Below are 26,105 nucleotides of genomic sequence, written 5' to 3'. Positions count from 1 at the left end.
CAGCCACCGCCGCCTCTTGTCCAGACCTCAGCTCCACTCCTTCGCCCTCCCTCTCTCTTCGCATCTACTCTCTCCACTCCTGCACCGATAGAAACAGCCGTAGGAAGCACCTTATTGGTGTTGGAACGGCTGGGATACAAGCTACGACTGACCATGAAAGCCAAGAAAGGCGGAACAAAAAAGGCAAGTGAAATATTTGTCATGGATGATGATGATGATGATGATGATGAAAATTATGCTAATTCATTTACTGATGTGTATTTCCAAGGCAATGTTAGCCGTGGAGGCTGGAGAGGGAGAGGAAGAGGAGAAGGACGGGGAGGACGGAGATTTGGAGATGAGAGCTGCTACAGTTGTGGTAAATTTGGACATTGGGCTCGAGAACGTAGAGCTCCAAAGGGCAGAGGTCAAGGAGGCTGGGGAGGAGCAGGGAGACCCAGACGAGTTGATGATTCATCGGTGTGACTTCAATTAATCAGGTCATGCATGGACACACACACACACACACACCAAGACACAGAAGATGAGGAGGAAGAAGAAGTATGTTCACTAGAAAGTGCTGAAATATTTTTAAGCATGAATCAAAAACCGATAGTCTCTAGATTATTGGTTAACAATTATAAAACTTTAAAATGTTTTCTATGCGATACGGGAGCATGCAGAACAATTAGAATAATCATAAAAGATGAAGGCGGTAGTAGACTGCCACTCCAACACAGTAAAGGCATGAAGATAGAAAAAAATACATACACAAGAATACCTCAAGGTTACTGTGAAAGTCCAACTATATTTTCTATGGCCATGTCCGCAAACCTAGCAAAATTTTAACCCCCGTGAAAAAGCCAGATACTATTATATGTGGATGACATCTTAATAGTGTCTAAAACTGAAATAGATTGCAAAACTGACACTTTAGCTATATTACAATTCTTAGTTGAATAAGAATATAAGGTCAGCAAAAATAAATTACAATTGTGGCAAACGGTTGTAAAATATTTCGGTTTTAAGATTTCACAGTCAGGTAAAGATCTAGACGAGATCTTTCTTGTCTTTCTTAGGTATGACTCATTTTTGCAGACAATGGATTGCTAATTATGCTGAAATAGCACAACCGCTCCAAAATGCTATATATGACCAGCCTATGACAGCTCAAGACAAAATAACATGGACTCAAAAAACTAATGATGCTTTTGTTAGACTCAAACTAGTTCTAGTGAGCTCTGCAGTATTAGCTTTCCCTGATTACTCAAAGCCGTTTGTTCAGACTTGCGATGCAAAAACTGGTTTTATGACTAGTGTTCTAACACAACCATTTGGAGGAAAACAGAGACCTATTGCATATTATTCATCAAAACTCGTTAACATCACAAAAGCTATGCCACATTGTTTGTAGGCAGTACAGGCAGCTGCTTCTATAGTGTTATTTCACCCACTGACACTTATGGTGTCACATGCGGTCTCAGCACTTCTAATGCAGAACAAAATAGCTTTTATGTCACCAGCGCGACATCTTAGTTGTATGACTATCCTACTGTCACAGCCACATCCCACTATAGAGAGATGCACTACATTAAACCCATCAGCCCTGCTGCCAAACTAAACAGATGGATTAGCACATGATTGTGTAGGAGAAACTAGTGCTAGAGTTTTACCAAGACCAGAGCTCACTGATGTACCACTTGATGCTGCTGATATAGTGATATTTGTAGATGGCTCATGTAAAAAGAATCCTGACGGAACAAATGTCAGTGGATATGCTGTAGTAACATCTGATAAGGTTTTGAAGTTAGGCTCCTTACCGTCGCATTTCTCTGCACAGGCAGCAGAACTTGTTGCACTTACAGAGGCGTGCAAAAATAAATAAATAAATAAATAAATAAAGATATAACTGTATACACAGATAGCCAGTATGCATTCTCGACACTTCACGTGTTTGCACAACAGTGGAAAAATAGAGGCATGGTAACATCTACAGGGAAACCTATTACACATAAAGATCTCATTTTGCAGCTACTGGATAGCGTTCAACTGCCAAGAAAAGTTGCAATATGTGTGCCGCACATACTACGGGTAAAGACTTTATTTCAATGGGGAATAAAAAGCGGACGAGGAAGCAAAACTCGCGGCTGCTATTTAGGAAAATGTAGATGACATTTATACCACCGAGATTACGCATACACATATAGATCATGACGTTTTAAGAGACATGCAAGATAGCTCACCTGAGACTGAGAAAAACTTGTGGCGAAATAAAGGAGCCACACAGACAGAAACAGGAATTTGGGAGAGCCTAGACGGAAAGCCTATATTACCAAAAAAGTGTATTTAGATTTGTTGCAATATTGAGTCATGGGATTACCCATGTTGAAATGCTCCAAACATAATGCTCACGGTAGACTACGTGTCAAAAACAATGAAGAACAAGAGTGTTATCTCTACAGTATCTCCTCCTACAGATCCAGCACCAACAGGAGGGCCAATAAACCCAGGAGATTGGGTGTTTATCAAAGTCCTGAGGCGGAATTGGTCATGTCAAGTACTACTGTCTACACCCACAGCAGTCCGCAAAGCTGAAAGACATGGACGTGGATCCATCTCACACACTGCAAAAGAGCACAAATACCACTGTCAGATAAGTAGAAACATTAACCATGCCGGAATTAAAGCTATGCTTGATAACTGTTTTATGTGTGACCACAATTGCATTCCTTATCTCAAATATAGCAACACAAGGCCAGGTACATGATAAAATGAGGGAAAGAGCTATAGGAATACAATCCAGGGGGGACACTAGTAGAGGTGCAGTGATAATAAAATGTACTTAAGGGATGAATTACATTGCTCAGATTGATGCATGTCAGGTTTTCCCCTGTTCAGGACAACACTTTTACTGTCTGGAGACAGAAAAATATATCTGTGTCACCACGGCGGCATGCACCACATATAGTAGTGTGTGGGGTAGGCGCGCAGTTGGCGGAGTGGTTAGAGCGCATGCCATGTACGAACGTACATACGCAGCCGACCCCGGTTCGAATCCCGGCCGGAGGTCCTTTACTGCATGTCACATCCCCTCTCTCTCCTCATGTTTCCGATCTATCCACTGCTAATAAAAGGCGTCTATGCCTCAAAAAAATCTTTAAAAAAAAAAAAGAAGTGTGTGGGGTAGAACTGTTCACAGGTATGGGTGTGCGTGCGAGAAGTGGAGTTGGGTAATTGCTAATACAGGAACATGTGATTGGGGATACAACCCGAATTCTGACTTAAAAAAAAACGACTGAAAATGATCAAGATACTTGCAACACAAGACGGCTTGGTTGACCTCCGTTCGCTGAATGCCCGTGGTTTTGTTCGGATTATTGACGCATGCAACACGCACACAGCACATCACAAACATCCCAACACCGCAGGCAACACTGATTACTGACCGGGTCTTTGCCGACTCGGATCGCCCACCTACTTTGAAATAAATCACCTTTTTGATTGTAGGCGCACGCCTCCGCTCTCATTGTTGTTCTGGCTACCCTAGGCCATAACATGGTCCATTTAATAAATAAATTAATAATACATTTTATTTATAACACACTTTACATCAGCTCAGTGACCTCAAAGTGCTACAATGCACATAAAACGACAACAAAAAAGGATAAAAAACAGCATAATAGACTTTAAAACTAGCAGAGTAAACATTAAAATAGCAGTTTAGCCATAGGCTTTTCTAAAAAGATGAGTTTAAAGGCCTTTTTTAAAGGAGTCCACAGTCTGTGGGGCCCTTAGATGGACAGGAAGTGCATTCCACAGACTGGGTGCGGCTGAACAGAAGGCGCGGTCGCCCATTGTTCGAGGCTGGAGGAGGTGGGCTTGTCCAGAGCGGAGATGGCGTGAGGAGGAATGGGGGGTGATCAGTTGTTTGAGGTATAGGGGGACAGTTCCATGGAGGCACTGGTGGGACAGAAGGGACATTTTGAATTCAATCCTGTACTGGACAGGAAGCCAGTGGAGGGATTTGAGGATGGGTGTGATGTCGTGGTACTTCCGCACCCCCATCAGGATCCTGGCAGCTGTACTGCAGCTGCTGGATGTTCTTGCTGGGGATCCCGATGAGGAGTGCGTTGCAGTAGTCCAGCCTGGAGGAGACAAAGGTGTGGACAAGTTTTTCGGCATCGGGGAGAGTGAGTATGGGGCAGAGTTTTGCAATGTTCCTGAGGTGGAAGAAGGAGGTTTTGCACAGATGTTTAATGTGGGCCTCAAAAGTCAGGTGAGGGTCCATTCTGACACCGAGGTTTGTGACTGAGGATGAGAGGTGGATGTCATGGCCGGAGAAGGTGAAGCTGGTGATAGTGGATGACCGGGTCTGGTGTGGAGTGCCAACAAGAATGGCTTCCGTTTTTGAGCTATTTATTTGCAGGAAGTTAGCCGTCAGCCATGCCTTTATCTCCTCCAGGCAGGTGGAAAGTGTGGAAAGGGCTGCAGAGGGGGTTGGATTTGTTTTGATATAGAGTTGGGTGTCATCAGCGTAGCAGTGGAAAGATATTCCATGCCGGTTGATGACACGACCAAGGGGGAGCATGTACAGCGTGAAGAGGGTGGGGCCAAGGACTGATCCTTGGACACCACAGGTGACAGAGTGTGTGTCCGATTTAGCCCCACCCAGGGATACATACTCTGTTCTGTCCGTGAGATATGATGTGAACCAGGCCAGGGTAGTGTCAGAGAGTCCAATGGAGGAGTGGAGGCGGTGTAGGAGGATGTGGTGGTCCACTGTGTCAAAATCTGCGGTGAGGTCGAGAAGGATGAGAAGTGATGGAGAGCCAGCAGCAGCCGGGTCAATAGACCATAAAGCAGGGTATGCTTTAGGGCGGGGTTACCTTGTGATTGGCAGGTGGCTACCACGGCGTCACTTCCACAGCTTCAGAGGTGCAGACTTGCTACCACACTTCCATGGTTTTCTTTTATTTTGGGGAGACAATACAGGTTAGCACGCCTGCTGTTATGGAGACATTGGGCCCTAGTTTCGTGGCGCAGCGCAGGGTGGTGGAGCCGGTGCAATGCAAGTTTCGACCAGTGCAGCCTTGCGCATGGTCAGTTTGGCAGTTTGGTGGATCGCCTGCGCCAAAATGGGTCTGGCGGCTCAGCTGGGGGAGGCGTCACATATTCAGCTTGGCGCAGTGGACTCACATCACCAAGACCTCACAGGCAGTTTTCCACAGTTCCAGGCACATTTAAATGCAATAAATAATCACAACAAACACTATATAATGCAACTAATTGAATGAACACGTGAATTTATATCTATATAGATTGTCCTGTCACATCTGACGTCAGATCAAAGGCAGATGGCACACGTAACGGAAACTCAGCCTGACTGAATTAACACAGCTGAAACTTGGACCTCTCGGACCAAAACATCAGTTTCATCCTGGAAAAAGTTTGGCCGTCTGGCGCTGCTGCTGCTGTCTTCTGTCCAGCGCCGCCGCTAGCTATTTTGGTGCCCTAAGCAGAATTCCTCTATGATGCCCCCTACCCGAAAAACAGTGATTTAGGGGCGTGCAGGTGGCGGAATTGTTAGAGCGCATGCCATGTATATTACACGTACGCATACGCCGCCGACCCCGGTTCGAATCCTGTTCGAAGGTCTTTTGCTGCATGTCACACCTCCCTCTCTCTCCTGTTTTTCATATCCATCCACTGCTAATAAAATGCGTCTATGCCTGAAGAAATCTTTACAAAAAAATACAGCAACTCGTGCTGGTCTCGCGCCTCGGCAGCCTGTTGTCCGTGGAGAAACGCGCAACTTTGCCGTGAGCTGGAACTGGAGATGGGGCTGCAGCTGGTCTGAGCGGCGCGCCAGGTCCCGGTGTCCCGCCGTTCTGGTGTTGGACGGGGAATCCGGTGCAGCTGTGGAGTGCAGATGATGAAGACGGTGATGATGATGATGAATGGCCCGGCCGGCTCGTGCAGGCACCGGGTTCTCGCCACCATTATGTCTACTGCTGTGCGCCCTTACCCTGTTTGGTGATAGACATACCTAAAATGTGCCTACAATTTCTATAGTGATATAATATCGGCATTATAATTATTATGACTATGATGATTTTTCATAATATTTTTGGTGCCCCCTCAGCACTTGGTGCCCTACGCACAGCGCGTGATGCGCGTGGTGGGAGCGCAGGCGCTGCTTCAGTCATTCGGTTGTCAAGTGACGAAACTTGCACTGCACCTCGCCTCGGCGCATTAAAGGTGAGGAGAGGAGCTCATTTGATTGGTGAAGATCTGAATCGGCTGTGTTAATCCCACTCCACGCCTTGTCTCCTCCTCGTCTCCCACTCACGCCTTCTCTCCTCCCTCTTTCCCACTTGCGGGGGTGGGAGTGACGGGAGGCATGCCTGCGCCCGACTGCACCGTGCACAAAACTTGCAAAGTCCAGGCGGACATACCCCGTAGGTGTGGCGCAGGTGCGCTGCCCCCCGACTGCGCCTGGTGTACGAAACTAGGGCCCATGATGTGAAACTTCTTTGTTTTCTTTTTCAGAATTTGCAAAGACACCCTGACGGATATAATCAAACACTTTGAGGAGAATGGGCCTGGACTAAATTCACTTAATTCTAGTACTGACTGTACTGTAGGATTTTTTTTCCTCCAATGTTTAAATTGTACACTTTAAGCATTTCCATTTCAATAAAGTACCTTCTAATTCTGATCAGTCCAGTAAAGTGCTTACTACGAAAATAACACTACATCAACATTACCTACATGATAACTGCTTTTGATAACCATTGTTTAAACCACTACAATACTTTCTGCCCTGCAGGCTAACAGATACCAGATATTACTGAGTGCCATCTGTAGGGGGGAGGGCTTATCTGAATGAGATGCAAATGAGCACCATTGTGTTTCCTTTCTGGCCAGGTGAGGTGAGGTGAGATTTGCAAATCTTTCAGGCCAGTTTTCTCAGTGAATGGTTTTCAGAGAAGCATACATTCAAATGGCCACAACTTCGTCAAATATTATCAGATTTCCATGTGTTAGACATCATTGGAAAGCTAGAAACTACACTTTCAGAATCTGTGAATAACTCAAAATGCCCCGAAGGTCAACTTTTTCCTGGTTTTGCCGTGGCTGGTCACATATGTGTATAATTAGTGTCCCGTAAATCCTCTAATATAGGCCCGGGCCTTTATTTACTCAAGCGCATCACGGCCTAGGCCTTTATTGGAAGGAGGCCCGAATTGGAGACAGGCCGCTATTTCTATTTGAGCAAAACGGACTACCAGTTGAATGAATAAAAACGAGATTTTGTGTCTATTTGAACCTATAAAATACTAGGTTAATTTATTGAAAAAGTCTCCTCTTTGGCTCTTGGTGGGCTGCCACTAGGAGGATGATTGACAGGCGCTCTCCTTCATACAATCACGCGCACACTTCATGGCTGCACCAGATTGTTACCAGTCCTTGAAGAAGGGTTGGTTCTTGGTTGTTCCTCTGAAGAAAGGTTGCTGTCTTCAGGTTTCTGGGAAGGAAAGTTGCTGTCCTTGGAGTTGTGGATGGAGGAATATCTAGTGAGATGCGTCTCAACTAGGAATTCTTGTCTTTGTTGCAGAAGCAGGCTCCAACAGCCAGCTTGTTGGCTGTTTTGAGGGCACTGGTTGGGGACTTGAGACCTGTGGTCCAAATCCCAGGAGGAAGAGGGAGGTGGGGAGACCACTTGTCCGGGCGGAATCCCAGAAGAAAGAGGAGACCTATGTTCAGGTCGGCATCTCAGTAGAAAGAGGAGACCTGTGTTCAGGTCGACATCTCAGTAGAAAGTGAAGACCTCTGTTCAGGTCGACATCTCAGTAGAAAGAGAGAGATGCCAACTTGGTCTGCTTGGTATGAAGCAAAACTTCCACTGCAGTTGACCAATCAGAATGGAATCTGGATTTCACAGGTACGTGACACTTGTCAGTGAAACAGACCTGCAGGCAGATGGGGGAGGGGGAAAGACCGCCTGTGGAGGTGCGTGGCTGTGTTTCCACACAGAAAACGCTCCAATCTGAATGTTCAGAAAAAAATTGAATCTGCATTCATGAATTGTTTCATCGACACAAACCCTGAGGTCCCACCAAAAATATCATGGTTATGAAATAAGACTTGGGGCAAACCCAGCAACAATCACTGACTTCCCTAAATGTTTACAGAGATCTGGCTCCATTGCGGATCCTGGATCAAGCTGCTCTTGATGGGCAGACTGCAGGACAGGACTCCAGGGGGACAAGAGGAGGTCATCTTGTATAATGTTATTATGCCATGTTATCTGCCTGTCAGGACTGTGGGTTTTTGGAGTGTTGGTTTCCTTTTTTATTTTGTAGTCCTTCTGTCTTGGTTTCCCTCCTTTTTTCTGTCTCCCAGCTGTGTCTCATTGTCTCGTCAGCCTTGCCTCTTGTTCTCCCCAATCACTATAGCCTGCCCTTGTGTTTCCACACCTGTCTGTCGTCAACCTAATCAGCCCTGGTGTATTTAGTCTGTGTGTTTCCTTTCTGTCTTTGCTCGGTCGTCTGTTGTATCCCGGATGTATCTGTTGTATCCCCAGATGTATACCCACCACCTGATCTGACCTGCCTGTGTCTCCCGGTCTTGTTCTGGATTACTGTTTGTGACTTCTGTTTATCCGTTGGATTAACTTGTTCTTTATTTTTGATAGTGTTTTTGCCCTTGTGGCCTCCCTGAGTTTTTGGACATTTTTTGGATAGCTTATTATTGAAATGAACATTTCATCTGCATTTGGGTTCATACCTCTTTCATTCTGAGTACCCGTGACACCGCCCAGATAATTATTTGTGTTTTGCTGTTCACATTCCTTCTGATGCACATTTTAAAAAATGTGCAGTACAGGAATGAATGACTGTTTATGTTTCATTTTATTTTTCATGCTATTTTTATGTAACATTTATTGGTTTGTGTTTCTGTGAAGGAAGCGCCATCTCAGGTGACAATCTCCAATTGAATAAATGGGCATGAGACAAGTCCTGTCAATAAACTGAAGGAGGGGGTGGGGACTGCGAACTGGCTGGTAGCTGTTTGGGAAAATCTAGGTGACTGCTATGTAGGAAGTCAGTGGGCAAATCCCTGTTCACTGAAGAGAAAAGGGAAGCTAAGCAGTGATGCTTGCTGCCTTTATATATTGTGATGTCTCCAGTATTCAGTGGGCAAATTCACGCTAATGTTCGGAGGAGAGTACGTCACTTTGGCAACATACTAGAGTGCAGTATATGAGTACATGAGTCACAGCCATAGACTGTAGTTGGGCCCAGGTCAGCAGCTGCATCCTTCAGAGGAGGAGGGTCCTTTGAAAAACACAAAGCCTAATTCATTTACCTCCCCATGAAAATAATTTGTATGTATAATTTACCTGGAGATCCACTTTCTGTTGTGTATGAAATGTATAATTTTTGGACTGAATTTACAGTCCTTCAGCCCTCAGTCTGTAGTATCCAAAGCTCTATTTTCCTTGGTGGTGTGCTGGTGTGGTGACATCAACACTTGGATGTCAGCAGTCTCAACAAACTGTTGAGGAATGCCAGTTCTGTAATCAGGCTGGAAATAAAAGCCTTCTTGGATAATCCTTCTCACCCCCTCTATGAGCTGTGACAGATTGGCAGCTCGTTGGTTCCTTGTCCCTGTTAAGGGTCTAAGGATAGAGGATGTTGTTTGCTGTACAGATAATGAAGACCCTTGAGGCCATTTTTTCATTTGTGAAACAGAGATATAGAAATAAAATGTATTTGACTCGACTTTACTAAGCTTCGTTTATCTTGTTCTACTGTATGTCTATTAGCGTGTACATTCATTGAGAGAAACAAAACAATTAGAGTCACATTCCTCGTATGTGTGAGCTGTATGAGCAAGATTAGTGTCACCAACTCAGTATCTGACTATTATTAGTATACAAGGGTATACTAATAATAAAGGAGGTATGGACCCAAATGTAGATGAAGGTAAAAAAAAAGGGTTAAATAATGAGCTAACAAAAGGTCCATAAACTCAGGGAGACCACAAGGGCAAAAACACTATCCAAAAAAAGGGAACAAGATAATCCACAGAAAAACAGAATTTACAAATGGTAATCCAGAAAAACTCTGTCAGGCAGGCAGGCAGGACAGGTCAGGTCAGGTCAGGTCAGGTCAGGTGCAGCGGCGGCACCAGAAAATTATTATTGGGGGAGCAATGAGGGGGTCTGATTGTTTATAGGAGGTGCTAGTGAATTCTGACACCAACAAATAATACTATAATAGATATAGATGTACTGTTCCCGTGGCCGTGCTGATACACTACATATTGTCGAATGCATGTTACTAAACGTTTATCATAAAACAAACACAAGCATATTTAAATACTTTTAATGAAATGAAGTGCCAAACAACAAGCACAAAAAACAATACAAATCCACCACAGAGAACATCTGTGGATTTACAAGAGTGTAACTGAGAATTGTAGCACAGTGTATAGTTGTATACAGTATACTCTTACAACTGTCTCTTAACTCACTAAATATGTTTTCTCTCTCCTTCTGTTCTCCTCTCCTTCACTCTCCACTCCTGTCTTCCTCTCCTCTAAACTCCTCCTCCTCACTCTCCACTCCTGTCTTCCTCTCCTCTAAACTCCTCCTCACTCACTCTCCACTCAAGTCTTCTTCTCCTCTAAACTCCTCCTCATTCACTCTCCACTCCTGTCTTCCTCTCCTCTTCCTCCCTTATTCTCCTCCTCACTCACTCCCCACTCCTGTCTTCCTCTCCTCTTCCTCCCTTCTTCTCCTCCTCACTCACTCTCCACTCCTGTCTTCCTCTCCTCTTCCTCCCTTCTTCTCCTCCTCACTCACTCCCCACTCCTGTCTTCCTCTCCTCTTCCTCCCTTCTTGTCCTCTAAACTCTGCATCACTCGCTCTCCAATGCTGTCTTTCTCTCTTCTCCTCTCCCCTCCTCCTCCTCTCTCTGTTCTCCTCACCTACTACAACCCCTTCGTCATCCTTGCTTTCATCCTCATCCTCCAAGTCCGTCATCACTCTGTCCTGCGTCCGTAAATCACCACCACCATCGTCCACTCTTATTCGCTCTTTGGCTATCACAAATCGGTCCATTTCGCTCTGTTGACACAATCGCTAACTAGCAGCTATGCATCAACCACCGCTAACGTGAACGTCAAATTCAGCCTGCTGTCTGTGTGCAAACCAGCCAATCAAATCGCACGACAGGAAAAAAAAAAATTATTGGTCAGGTGGTTGGTATACATCCGGGATACAACAGATGACCGAGCAAAGACAGAAAGGAAACACACAGACTAAATACACCAGAGCTGATTAGGACAATGACAGACAGGTGTGGAAACACAAGGGCAGGCTATGGTGATTGGAGAGAACGAGAGGCAAGGCTGACGAGACAATGAGACACAGCTGGAGACAGAAAAGGAGGGAAACCAGACAGGGAGCAAAGCATGTGACAACACAAGACAGAAGGACTACAAAATAAAACAGGAAACCAACACTAGAAAAACCCACAGTCGTGACATGCGGTATATATGGTCACAATCTCCATTTCTATGATGCTGATGCTGTTTTTACAGGACTATGGATATATAATGTCTTAACCACTTCATTTGATTCGATTAGAAATGGAATTTCATCATGATTGGGGTATAAATTGTTGGGTACTGAAAACATGTCTGTTCTATCACAGTGACCTTGACCTTTGACCATAATAATAATTCAAATATTCATAGACTTCTCAAACCACCTCTAATAATCCACCTATCCACAGTCTGCTCTGTTCCAAACTATATATTTTTTTCCAAAATATGGTTAACATGCTGTTGTTAGTGCTTTTCGTCCAACCTCTAGTGAAGCGGTTCTTGCAGCGTGCCTCCTACCCACAATGGGAACTGTGGTGGGTCTTGAGGCTCTAGTGAAGGATCCCCATGAGTCTCTGGAATGCTCCTCTCTGAAGCCGTTGTGAGCTTTGCTGCTTGCTTTGACCTCAGCCAACAGTGTGTGAATTAACTGCTCTGTTGCTGCACCCTAGTTGCTCAATGCTCCGTGGTGACCGCGGTGAGGTTACCACCAGACCAAACTCCTTCTTTGTTCCTAACAACTAAAGGAACTCCTTCGGGTTCAGAGTTATTCAGCCGGATGCTTTCTGTCTTCCCCCTATGCGAGGACAAGGACAAGTCTGCCTTGCCCAGTGTGTTTTGTTGGCATGTTATGTGGAACACACGGCCCCCATCGGACGCACAGAACAGCTGTTTGTGTGCTTTGGATATAGTTTGGCAGGTATGTTTTGTTGTGGCAGGATGTGCATTCATATGGCTCCACCTACTGTACCCATACAGTCCAGTAAAGGGTGGAGCCTGTGTGAGATAGAATGAAGGTTACCATATTGTAACCCTCGGTCTACAAGCAGAGGTGGAGATCTCTACCAAGGGGCTCTGCTGCTTGTGCACCGCAGTCGCTGAAGAGTTGCTTTTACTACAGCTGGAATAACCAGGAAAACTGCATATTCTGCAAAAAGAAGTGACCTTGACTTAAAAATGTTGTATACCACATGTTCATGTTTTAACATAAGCTAATCAGTGTTTAAACTGTTTTAATTCACTATCAATAATCATGTACTAATAATACAAGAGAGAGAGAGCGAGAGAGAGAGTTTTCCCTCCACAGTCAAAAGGAAGTATTCTCTTAGGCATCAGTTCAGGCAGATTGGACACAGCATGGCTTTTACTCGCTCTCAATCACACCATGCTATTTATAGTGTGATATGTAGAGGAGAGGTTTGTCAAGCTGTGAACTGCCAAGGGTTGGATTCACTCCAAATGTCATTCACGTCTTGTATAACATCTGAATCGCGAGACTGACTCCTCCATGGCAGGTAAACAAGATACCTCTTTGTGTGACTTGGAGAGACACAGGAGAGAAAATGTGTAGCTTTTATTAAAATTGTTCTCCAAGCGAATCTAAGCTACACACAGCTCAGGTACAAAGTGCAAAACATAGCCAGAAAAGATGTATTGGGATGAGTGTGTGTTTGATGCCAGAGCAAAAATCCATTGTGTTTAGTGAAGCATGACAGCAGGCCCAGCAAGCCATGGTGTAAATGGACTGGAGTTGCATTTATATAGCACCATTCCAGTCTCCTGACCCCTCAAAGGGCTGTGCACTAGATGTGAACATTCACCCATTCACACACACATTCATGCACTGGCATACATAGTGGCACCGGAAAATTTAAGTTATTAAAAGTTTGAATGGGTGCAAAGTTTCATGACTCCTTAGAAAATGTTTGTAAAGTGAATCACCCAACGATCACCAAATTCAATAGAGCTAAATTCCTGTTGGCCAGAAAATAAAAATATAGAAATTATATATAAACCAAGAAAATTTCCTTTAGCACTGTCTCTTTATTTCAAATAGAAATGACAGAAATGGTCTTAAAAATGTGCCACTGAAGAATTACAGCAGGCTTGTGTAATTGTGCGGATATAAGCCTATTTAGGAAAACAAGGCGTGCAAAACATTATAGCTCAGAATAGATCAGTGGGAATATTTGTAATTTTTGAACATATATTGTTAAATATGTGCACAATATGACCATGGATGTGATCTGACATGGGTTAAAAATGCATTTTTCATTTCAGCTCGACTTGAGGGTGTTTGTATCCACATCTGATCAACTGGGTTATCAGATGCTGAAAAGGAGCTGCATTTATGACTCTCCAAGTCCTGACTGTACATCCGTTCATGCCTCAGGGTGCCCCTGACGTAAACCTTAAGTTTAATCAGCGCTATGTCCGCCTACATTGGCCATATGGCAAACTGTCATCAACATAGGCTACAACCACATGCGACCCCTGCGTAACAGAGCGGAATAACACAGGGAGCACGAGACAGATGGAGAAAGAAACAGATGTAAAAAAGAAGAAGAGAAAGAAAATGAGCAGGATGGTGATCTACAGGGACGTGCACACACAGAGAGGGGAGAAGGCATATTAATGCATGGGTGGGTGTTGAATTTGATCCGGCTCGCTGGCCTTCTAATTTCAAATGCGACTCAACTGGAAAATTAACAACAGCGTCGCAGATTGGCCGAGCTGTCTGCCACTCATGCCAATCCGGCGCGGCGGGCGGGCCTGTCAGTCCGCGCGCTTCACGCGGGCACAGAACGAGCCCAGAGCAGAATCTGAGCAGCTGACCATCCGCTGTTTTCCTCTTTTCTTTTCACTTAACTTATTTATTCTGTCGCGTCCGTTTGGTTTCGTCGCGCCAGTTATGGGAATTAGCCGCTGAGTTGTTGTTTTGGAGGACTTCCCATCACTACGGTATGCTTGTGAGTTACGCGCCACAGCTGGAGCGCGAGCGCTGTTCGCGGTGCTGAAAGCTTGAAGAGGCGCGAGGACAGCGGAGGTTCGCGAGCCTCTGGAGAGAGATGAGGAAGAAGAAGGTGTCCGCAGCGGGCTTCTTCCTCGCCTGGAAACTCATCCTGTCACTCAGGTAAGTGGATGTTCAGAACACAACGTCACACTCGCGCATAACAAGTCACTGCCAGACTGGCTTTTTATTTCTCCATGTAGTTGTTTCACAGTTATTTGACGAGGAAAAAGCCAAAGACCTGCACCTGCTGAGTGGTCGTGGACATGGTAGTTGCCAGGAGGATACACAAAATCAAATTTCTTTGCATACATGTTTGACATACTGCCTTTTATGTGTTTTCAACAGATTTTCAAAGTTTAAAATATGAATATATTTGTCTGTTTAATCTATCTGTATGCCTATTTAATTACCAGTGAAATACTCTTTCAGTACTTTATCAATTTACTTATATATTATCTGTATTATTATGATAGGCCTATTTGTGGGTCAGGGGTAGAGTGAGTCGTCCTCCAATCGAAAGATCAGTGGGTAGATTCCCCGGCTCCTCCTGTCAACAAGACGCTAAACCCCAAATGGCCCCGGAAGGCTGAGTGTGAATGAGTCAGATTAGATCCTGATGTGCAGACGGCTCCTCTGCCATCAGTGTATGAATGTGTGTGAACGGGTTAATAGACTGAGTGTAGTGTAAGTTGCCTTGCGTAGTCGAAAATAATAGAATAGCACTATTTAAATACAGGTTCATTTACCATATTTTATTTTTTTAACTGTAAGGTACGACAGCTCCATCTCAACATATACATGCCATTGTCACAATGACGTGTACACTGCATTTACAAAAAAGTCACACACTCTATATTTCGCCTTAAGCTTTGATTACGGCACGCATTCAGTGTGGCATTGTTGTTATTTCTGTCCAGAGTTGCAATCATTTTTTGCTAGATCGCAAGATCTTATGATGACCGTACAGTCAGACTGCTGTGAAAGACCTCTCCACACATCCCAAAGATTCTCAATGAGGTTCAGGTCTGGACTCTGGTGGCCGCTCCATATGCGAACATGATGTCTGCTTGAACCAGACTACCACTCTTTGAGCCCGATGAATCCTGGCATTGTCATCTAGCCTTTCTGTTGTGTTCAGGTCAAATCTGACCGATTTCCTACTTTCATCAATCATAAATATTGTGTTTTACATTTGATTGTCTCATTGGCCTTATGATATCCTCCACACTAGGCGTTTGAACATATACAATTGCTGATCACCACTTTCTGTTATGGCCAGTCCAGGAAGTCAGGACCCAGTTGCAGAGTTCAACAAAAATAAGTTTATTTAACAAAAGGTGTGTGAACAGTTTCACAGAAAATTCTCAAACAAAGTAACAACACAAATCTCTCAAGGAAAAGTAGCGGCGAAAAAAGGCAAACTAAAAATCACCAGATATGGGAAAAGGCTCAAGAACGAAAGTACAACTGAAAATAGTGACAAGGCACCAAAACTCGCTGATACAGGAAACAATCACTGGAGGGTTACCGCGAGGCGAGCGGCTGGAGACACACGGTGCACAGGCTTGCTGCTGAAAAGCAAAGGAAGAAGCCAGCTTAAGAAGCCAGCCAATTTGGGCAGAACGAGCTGCAGGTGTGCCAGGTGCCCTGTGCTCCAGGAGATCGCCCCGCCCCTTGGTGCACACTCTGCATGACAGGGAGAGAGATGTCAGTCACAAGCCAAAACATAACACAACAAAATTCAGGACCACAACAGTACCCTCCCCTCAAGGGACGCCACCTGGCGTCCTACCTGGCTTACCCGGAAACCTGATGTAGAAATCCCGCAGCAGTTGCGGGTCCAGGATGAGGGAGCGCTTGACCCAGGAGCGCTCCTCGGGGCCGTATCCCTCCCAGTCGACCAGATACTGGTAGCCCCTACCCCGTCTGTGCACGTCCAGAATCCGGTTGACAGTGTAGGCCGGGTGGCCGTCGACGAGAAGTGGTGGGGGGGGCGGTGGAGGTGCAGGAGGCTGGAGAGGGCTGTCGGTGACCGGCTTGAGGAGGGAGACGTGGAACACTGGGTGGACGTTCAAGGAGGCTGGGAGGCGGAGGCGGACAGCGCTGGGGTTTATTATCTTCTCCGCAGGATAAGGCCCAATGTACCTGGGGGAGAGTTTTCGGGAATCGGTCTGAAGGGGGAGGTCTCGGGAGGAGAGCCACACTTGCTGGCCCACCTGGTAGTCGGGTGAGGGAACCCGATGTCGGTCCGCCAGACGTCGGTTGCGCTCAGCCGTTCTCCCCAAAGCAGCACGGGTCTCCCGCCACACACGTCTGACCCGGCGGAACTGAGCGTGGACAGAGGGGACTGCTGCGTCGGACTCCTGGCTAGGAAATAAGGGTGGCTGGTAACCGGTGTTGATCATAAAGGGGGAGAAACCGGTGGCTGAGCTGATGAGGGAGTTGTGGGCGTATTCCACCCAGGGCAGGTGTTTAGCCCAGGAGGATGGGAGGCGGGAGGCGGGAGGCGGGAGGCGACGCAGCGCAGAGAGGACTCCAGGCTCTGTTCAGTTTGCCCATTAGACTGGGGATGATAGCCAGAGGTGAGGCTGGAGGTGGTTCCCAGGGCCCGGCAGAAAGCCTTCCAAACTTGCGAGGTGAACTGGGGTCCGCGGTCCAACACAATGTCCTGTGGAATACCATGCAACCTGAAAACATGCGTCACTAATAAGTTAGCGGTCTCCAAGGCGGTGGGGAGTTTAGGGAGGGGGACAAAATGAACAGCCTTGGAGAAACGGCCAACCACCATGAGTATGGTGTCGTTGCCTTCGGAAGGGGGCAGTCCGGTAACGAAATCCACTGCTATTTCAGTCAGGACCACTTTGTCAAAAAGAATCTTTATTTATTTGCACAAGTTTCATTTGGCGGTATGGTACTGTACTGAAAGCCTGAGGCAGGAAGAGCACCTTCCTGCCCTTCATGAGCCATCCTGAACGGCATAAGCAGGAAGCGTAGCAGCAAAGAAAAACCCCAGACAGAGCAGAGCAACCAACAAGAACAATGGTAAGGTACATAACAGATGACGGGAGGAGCTGGGGTGGAGGTGGGTTGAAAACGCCGGCAGAGGAAGCAACGAGGGAGGTCAGGCTAGAGCAGTTTAAATAGCGCGCTCTGAATGCAATTCCCCAATAGGAAGCGAGCACGGGGAGTCAGCTGAGCCGTCAGCTGATCTCCTCGGTTTGACAGCTACGCTGTTGCTGCTGATTTAGAGCTTGACGTCGTGGCCTGCCAGAACTAACGCTACGCTTGATTTCAGTCAGGACCACTTTGTCAAAAATAATCTTTATTTATTTGCACAAGTTTCATTTGGCGGTATGGTACTGTTCTGGGACTCCCTGCTCTTCCACGCGCTTGTGTGGAAAGCCTGAGGCAGGAAGAGCACCTTCCTGCCCTTCATGAGCCATCATGAACGGCATAAGCAGGAAGCGTAGCAGCAAAGAAAACCCCCCAAAACGACCACACCGGCAATTTCCCTGACCCTCTTGCTACAAGAGATGTCAGGGGGCTATCTGAGTTAAAATAAATGTAGCCTATTTAGGTAGGAGATTAGCAGATCCGTTGCCCCTCAGCTTGATGAATAAAGAGGAGACAGACGTATCCTATCTGCTCTTCCACACGCTTGCGTGGAAAGCCTGAGGCAGGAAGAGCACCTTCCTGCCCTTCATGAGTTATGAGTTATCATGAACGGCATAATATATTAATAATAATAATAATAATAATAATAATGATGATAATAATACATTTATTTGTTGGCGCCTTTCAAACACCCCAGGTCACCTTACATGATAAATTCAATTCAATTCAATTTTATATTGTCAAACAACAGAGGTCATCTCCGGACACTTAATATTGAGCAGGACTAGAATACGCTCAAAATTTCAAGAGTCACCACAATTTCAAAGTCCCAACATCACCCAGGGGCAAGCTTTACAGCGACAGTGGCGAGAAAAAACTGCCTTAATAGGCTTTTAGGCAGAAATCTCGTGCAGCCCAGGCCCTTGGGTTCCAACTGCATTTGGTGTTGGTAGTATAGTAGTAGTAGCATTAACAGTATTGGTGGCATTAACAGAAGCATGTATCAAGAAGTAGTCCATGGCAGCAGGCACAGCCAGGCCGGGAGCGCAGCAGCAAAGAAAAGGCCCCCAAAACGACCACACCGGCAATTCCCTGACCCTCTTGCTACAAGAGATGTCAGGAGGCTGAGTTAAAAATAAATGTAGCCTATTTAAATAGGAGATAGGCCGATCAGTTACCCCTCAGCTTGGTGAATAATAATATTTTGATTATACTTATGTACTTCCAATATTCGGCTCATGGCTTGAGCATCTAGGATGGCGCAGATAACGTTCATAAGCAGGTGAGGTGGTTGCTGCTCCAAAGCGGAACGAATGAGCCATGCAGCGTTCTGGAGGGAGGCCGCAGAATTTGCAGAGGAGGCGGAGGCAAGAGGTGAACCAGGCTCGTGACAGGGGTTCTCCTCCCTCCGTGATGAACAGCGGCTCCTGTGGGCTGGCTGGAGCACGGCTCCCAGATAGCGGGCCATGGAAGACAATGGACAAAAATCAGAGTTAGTTTGGGAAATAGGAACAGATATTCCGCTTCTGTCTATATCAGTTTTGGAATGTTTCAGGAACACAAAGGTAATGACTGTGGAGTGTTACATGGCCTATGGTGAGGTCTTGGGAGGGGTTGAAGATCGTGAGCGTGTGGTGAATTCTCCACACCTTAGAGACTAGAGATGCACCAATCCAGTTTCGATCATGTGGCATTGCCACAGATATAAATGTACTTAATATTATTTATTAATGAATAAAGTGTACATTAGCAGCAAAAAGAAATAAATAACACTTGTACCATGTAAAGTGCACTGTAAACAGATATTTTAAAATGTAATATGAAAAGTAGTAGCTGCCTGAAACCCGACGGACAAAGGCTTAATGAACCGGCGCTTGCTCCGTGTTGCTCTGTGTACTCATCACTGGCTGCCAGCGTGCTCTGCGTGATGACCTAAGCAGCATAGCAAACAGAATTGAAGCGACTAGATCGCTGTCACTGTATAGCTGTGTAGGATGTTAATAAAAATGAAATGACTGGATTGGAATGCTGCATCGGCCTCGTTCATCCGATATCCAGCTAATTAGTCAATATCGGAGCTGATATCTGATCCGAGTATCTCTATTAAAACCCATCAGGCTGTTCCTAACAGTGAGCCTATGAACCAAAGCACCCGTTCCATGGTGGGTGATTCATTTGTGAAAAGGTGGAGTTGGGTGAAAGGGAGACGAATTTCTTGCCTTGGGTTCCTCTCTTGAAGCCGTTTAGCAGGAGCTTAATGGATGGATTCTCTAGCAAGCTGTTGGCGGATGGATCCGAGCAGTGCAGGTGGAACTGCACACCTGCGAGGAGGCCTTTGATGGAGGACGGCTGCATTTGCGGGACTCAAAACAGTGAACCAAAAAGCACATGCGGCCTGGAATGTGAGCTGCTAGATGATGAAGATCCCCAGCAAGGATGCCCAAGTAAGGCGTTTTATAAATCTGTTAATTAATGGTATGGGGAGCACCCTTTGTTGATAAAGTAACAGCTGCTTCATTTTTTTTTTTTTTTTTTGCAGCTTACAATTATTTAACGGATGTTTTATTATCTCTTTTCCTTCCTCACGAGGCGGGTTCGTCTGGGACTCACTGATTTTGGATGCCCGTCCCCGCCATAGCTGCAAGCATGAATATAGTTACAGTTGACAAATTGCATACGTTTTTATGGATTTGTGGAACGTTGGAGTCCAAAAAGATGTCACCTTATCCTCATCGGCTTTTGGGCCTGCCGGCGGATGGACTAGGTTATAGCCACGGGTTTGGGACACAGCTTGCATGGTGTGAGAAAGAACTGCGAATGGTGCAAGAAAGAGCTTAGCGGCCAGTGCAGTGCCTGCTGATTAGAGCCAGGTCGACCACAGACCAGTCCAGTCTTTGGTTAACCTCTGAATGGACATGGCAGCCCTGGCAGAGAATGATTTGTGGTATTCATAGAACAGAGTTCCCCCGTATGACATGGCAAGATCGGCAATGATGGAAAGATCCAGTTCGGCTGGACGGGATGGATAGACTTTGCAGATTACATCTCTGTATACGCCATAACAACGGAGAATCATGCTAGTGTCAGAGTCTTTCCAGGTCTAGGATCATTAGGCTATCTTTTAACATCACGGACACATTAACGCAATCTACCACACGCTTATCATTAGGCTTGTTCAGGATGGTCTTGGCTTGACTTGACTTATCACACCGACGAGAGCTGCAGGTGTCTGAGGGGGCGGGCTCTAAGAGACTGTAGCCGAATGCCGTCGAGTCTGACAGCAGAGTCAACGTGACTCAAGCGATAGGCTAAATGTAGCGGTACTCGCCGGCCACCTATTTGTGGCCCCGGAACTACTATTTTTTCAGTATGTGTTTTCGGGACTTGTCTCCATGCCAACGAGACACAGACAGCCTGTTATTGGGTCACGCTGCGAGCGCATTTTTAAGTTTCACTTTCGTTTTTGAAGCGGTTCGCATATTGCCACTTTGCCAGTAAGAGCATAGATAGATAGCATAGACGGGAAAAAAGATGACATGAAAATGGCGTGTTCCAAGTTCTCTGCCTAAAGAAAGGTGGACAGTGAAAATCGCCTATTTAAAGAAGAATGGACTGAAAAGTTTGCATTCATTCTTCCTCCAACCAGCACCCATGTGCTTAATATGCCAGGAGACTATCTGTGATGAAGATTCCAATTTGAAACGGCATTATGAGACAAAGCAAACAAATTTTGAAGAAACATATCCTCAAAATTCAGAGGTAAGAACAACAAAAAAAAATGCACTAAATACAGTATATCACATGTGGCCTGACCGACTACTGAATACTGAATGGACCTTTGAGTCATTGAAAAACATCTTTGTGGCCCTTGAGGATTTGTATTTGAGTACCCCTGCTATATAGGCTATATATACACACACACATGTACACGCACACGCAAGGCGACATGTGTGTTTTTTTTTTCTTTTCTTTTCTTCTTCTTTCTTCTTCAGTGTATTTGTATTATCATCCTATGTTTGAATTAACCAGACCTCACATAATATAAATAGGCCTACTCACAACACAATGCACAGAACTTTGGATCAAGCCATGAGATTAGCGACCAAAATAAAGGCAAAGCATTTCACCACAAGGTGGCCGCCGAGTGCGGACCTGAATACACGTCATTGAACTTTTGACCAATAAGAACCATTCCGCTGTAGCGGAGGTGTGGGCAAGCCAGTTGTAGCCGTCGCAGACCGCGCTGCTAACTATTACCGCGATGTTTTAGGTCACGTGATATGGTCGCGACCCTGTGACGTATTTGTAGTCGGCTGCTAAGCAAAAACAAATTCTAGCCATCATGCATCGCTTCAACCCACATACAATGCGTTAGGTACATCGGGTCGAATTCGCCTACTGAAATCAGAGCGCAGCAGGATTTGATTAGATTGACATCATTACCTGCGACTGCGGGGATCTGGCTTCTCAGGTTGCCAGAGATGGCAGCAGCGGGAGGCAAGAATGGGACGCCGGTGGAGGTTGGGACTGCACTTCCCAGAGTTCAGCGCGGGATAGAGACGCCGTCGGGGGGTGTCGGAGTGACATCTTCGGCCTGCGTCGAGGAGGAAGAGGCAGGTTCCCGGGATGTAAACACCTGGAGAGAAGAGCTGGAAGGTGAAGCGGTAGCGGCCTCTAAGCTTTGGATCCTGGAATTCATGCTGGAAATGGATGACTGGGTGGAAGACAGCGCTGCCATGATGGCGTCGTTTCCCGGAGCTGCAGAGGCAACTGCTGAAGTCGGGGCTCTAGCTCTTTTGGCCAGCGGGGCAGCAGCTGGAGTCGGAGCGAATGCTGAGTTCCGGGAGCTGTGTTTGCGTTTGCTGAAGCTTTCCGAGGAGTGGAGACAGGAGCCCTGGTGTGACGCTCCGACCGGAGCGGTAACATCGTTGGCAAACAGAAACTCTAGCGGCTTTGGAATCGGCCAGTCATCGAGCAATGGGACATCTGTGGCGTTACCTTGCCTGCCGGGCGAGAGCTTCGACGGAGAGATGGAGCCCTCTCATCGTCGTAGATTCGTCGGCTTCCTCTGTTTCGGGGTTTTGCTGAGGCTCCGTACCGTCATATTGCCGCGGGTCCTCATCATGGACGGAGAGCGACGACATCAGCAGCAGCAGGGTGAGTACGAACGTGAATAGTGAATTCTCTTCGAACGGGAGCTCGTCTTGAAAACGCCGGCAGAGGAAGCAATGAGGGAGGTCAGGCTAGAGCAGTTTAAATAGCGCGCTCTGAATGCAATTTCCCAATAGGAAGTGAGCACGGGGAGTCAGCTGAGCCGTCAGCTGATCTCCTCGGTTTGACAGCTACGCTGTTGCTGCTGATTTAGAGCTTGACGTCGTGGCCTGCCAGAACTAACGCTACACTTGATGTGTGACCAGGGACGTGGAGGAATGGGTAAAGGTTGTAGGAGCCCTGCCGGGGGTCGCTGCGAAGGTTTGTTGCGGGCGCACTCTGTGCATGCAGCAATGAAGACCCGAATGTCGGCAGCCATGGACGGCCACCAGAAACGCTGCTGGACGAGAGCCAGCGTGCGGTGGACCCCTGGGTGGCAGGCTATCCTCGACGTATGCCCCCAGGTGAGCACTGATGACCTGGCAGACTGTGGCACGAACAACCGACCCGGGGGGCAACCGTCTGGAACCGTCTGGCCCTGCAGAGCTTCCTGAACCTCCTGTTCGACCTGCCAGTGAACCGCCCCCAGCACATACTCGGGATCCAGGATGGTCTCCTTAACGGGCTCCCCCCCCTCCAGGGTGAACTGACGGGAGAGCGCGTCCGGCTTGATGTTCCGAGACCCGGGGCGGTAGGTGAGGGTGAACTGGAAACGGCCCAGGAACAGGGCCCAGCGGGCCTGCCGGGTGTTCAGGCGATGGGCAGTGCGGAGGTAGGCGAGGTTCTTGTGATCCGTCCATACGATAAATGGCTGAGCTGCCACCTCCAGCCAGTGTCTCCACTCCTGCAAAGCCAGGACCACCGCCAGGAGCTCCCGGTTCCCCACATCGTAGTTGCTTTCAGCAGGGGTGAGGCGACGTGAGAAGAAGGCGCAGGGGTGGAGCTTATTGTCTGAGTTGGCACTGGGAGAGGACGGCCCCGACCCCGGAATCCGAGGCGTCAACCTCGACCACGAACTGCCGCTCAGGATCTGGGTGCACAAGGGGGCGTTAACAAACATGTTCTTTAGTTTCACAAAGGCAGATTGTTCTACAGGGGACCAGGTAAAACTGAGTTTCGAAGAGGTTAGGCGAGTAAGAGGGGCCGCCAGGCGGCTGTAGTTCTTTATGAACCTACGATAAAAGTTTGCAAACCCCAGGAAACGCTGCAGCTGCTTGCGGGTGGTGGGAGTGGGCCATTCCTTTACCGCTTCCACCTTGGAGGGATCCGCCCGCAACTGCCCCTTCTCAACTACAAAACCCAGGAAGCTCACAGTGGATACATGAAATTCACTTTTTTCAGCTTTAACATACAACTTGTTTTCCATCAGCCTCTTTAACACATCTCTAACGTGAGTCACGTGTTCTTCCATGGAGCTAGAGAAAATCAAAATATCGTCAATGTAGACAAACACAGTTTTGTTAAGCAGATCACTTAACACATCATTTACCAGGCTTTGGAAAACAGCAGGCGCATTAGTGAGTCCGAAAGGCATAACCAGGTACTCGAAGTGCCCTAAGTGGGTGTTGAATGCTGTCTTCCACTCGTCCCCCTCCTTAATCCTGGCGAGGTGGTAGGCGTTCCTAAGGTCTAGTTTGGAGAAGACGCGGGCAGAGTGTAAGGGGCTGAAGGCGGACTCAATCAGGGGGAGTGGGTACCTGTTTTTAACAGTTATGTCATTCAACCCGGTGTAGTCAATACATGGCCGCAGGGTTTTATCTTTTTTCTCAACAAAGAAAAAACTGGACCCCACCGGAGAGGAGGAGGGGCGAATGAGGCCGGCTGCCACGGACTCTGTGATGTACAGTGCCTTGAAAAAGTATTCATACCCCTTGAACTTTTTCACATTTTGTCACTCTACAACCACAAACTTAAATGTATTTTATTGAGATTTTATGTGATAGACCAACACAAAGTAACACATAATTGTGAAGTGGAATGAAAATGATACATGATTTACAAAAATTTAAGCAAATAAAAATCTGAAAGGTGTGGTGTGCATTTGTATTCAGCCCCCTCTACTCTGATACCCCTAAATAAAATGCAGTTCAATCAGCTGCCTTCAGAAGTCACCTAATTAGTTAATAGAGTCCACCTGTGTGTAATTTAGTATCAGTATAAATACAACTGTTCTGTGAAGGCCTCAGTGCTTTGTTAGAGAACACTAGTCAACAAAGAGCTTCATGAAGACCAAGGAACTCACCAGACAGGTCAGGGAAAAAGTTGTGGAGAAGTTTAAAGCAGGGTTAGGTTATAAAAAAATATCCAAAGCTTTGAACATCTCAAAGAGCACTGTTCAATCCATCATCCAAAAATGGAAGAAGTATGCCACAACTGCTAACCTACCAAGACATGGCCGTCCACCTAAACTGACAGACTGAGCGAGGAGAGCACTGGTGAGAGAAGCTGCCAAGAGGCCCATGGTCACTCTGGAGGAGTTGCAGAAATCCACAGCTCAGGTGGGAGAATCTGTCCACAGGACAACTATTAGTCGTGTACTCCACAAATCTGGCCTTTATGGAAGAGTAGCAAGAAGAAAGCCATTGTTGAAAAACAGACATAAGAAGTCCCGCCACAAGCCATGTTGGGGACACAGCAAACATGTGGAAGAAGTTGCTCTGGTCAGACGAGACCAAAGTAGAACTTTTTGGCCTGAATGCAAAGCGCTATGTGTGGCAGAAAAGTAACACTGCTCATCACCCTGAACACACCATCCCCACTGTGAAACATGGTGGTGGCAGCCTCATGCTGTGGGGATGCTTTTCTTCAGCAGGGCCAGGGAAGCTGGTCAGAGTTGATGGGAGGATGGATGGAGCTAAATACAGGGCTATCCTGGAAGAAAACCTGTTGGAGGCTGCAAAAGACTTGAGACTGGAAAGGAGATTCACCTTCCAGCAAGACAATGACCCTAAACATACAGCCAGAGCTACAATGGAATGGTTTAGATCAAAGAATATTCATGTGTTAGAATGGCCCGGTCAAAGTCCAGACCTAAAGCCAATTGAGAATCTCTGCAAGACTTGAAAGTTTCTGTTCACAGATGCTCTCCATCCAATCTGGTTGAGCTTGAGCTATTTTGCAAAGAAGAATGGGCAAAAATTTCAGTCTCTAGATGTGCAAAGCTGGTAGAGACATACCCCAAAAGACTTGCAGCTGTAATTGCAGCGAAAGGTGGCTCTACAAAGTATTGACACAGGGGGGCTGAATACAAATGCACACCACACTTTTCAGATTTTTATTTGCTTAAATTTTTGTAAACCATGTATCATTTTCGTTCCACTTCACAATTATGTGTTACTTTGTGTTGGTCTATCACATAAAATCTCAATAAAATACATTTAAGTTTGGGGTTGTAGAGTGACAAAATGTGAAAAAGTTCAAGGGGTATGAATACTTATTCAAGGCACTGTAT

The 26,105-nt window shown here is 46.5% G+C and overlaps 1 protein-coding gene across 2 annotated transcripts in view; it reads left to right on the top strand.

The window, feature by feature from the left end:
* Positions 1 to 14,412: 14,412 nt before the first annotated feature.
* glra3 (glycine receptor, alpha 3) overlaps positions 14,413 to 26,105 on the top strand; it is a gene marked incomplete at its 3' end in the record, with an annotated part of 92,323 nt that continues 80,630 nt past the window's right edge. For both annotated transcript variants that reach the window (XM_084004976.1, XM_084004975.1), the window contains exon 1: positions 14,413 to 14,509. In XM_084004976.1, coding sequence (XP_083861102.1) covers positions 14,445 to 14,509 — 65 coding nt within the window. In that variant the 5' untranslated portion in view covers positions 14,413 to 14,444. The remainder of the gene's footprint in view (positions 14,510 to 26,105) is intronic.

The sequence above is a fragment of the Eutrigla gurnardus genome (genome assembly GCF_963514095.1).
Source record: "Eutrigla gurnardus genome assembly, chromosome: 3".
Lineage (NCBI taxonomy): Eukaryota > Metazoa > Chordata > Actinopteri > Perciformes > Triglidae > Eutrigla > Eutrigla gurnardus.
This window is presented reverse-complemented; position numbering and strand designations above follow the sequence as displayed.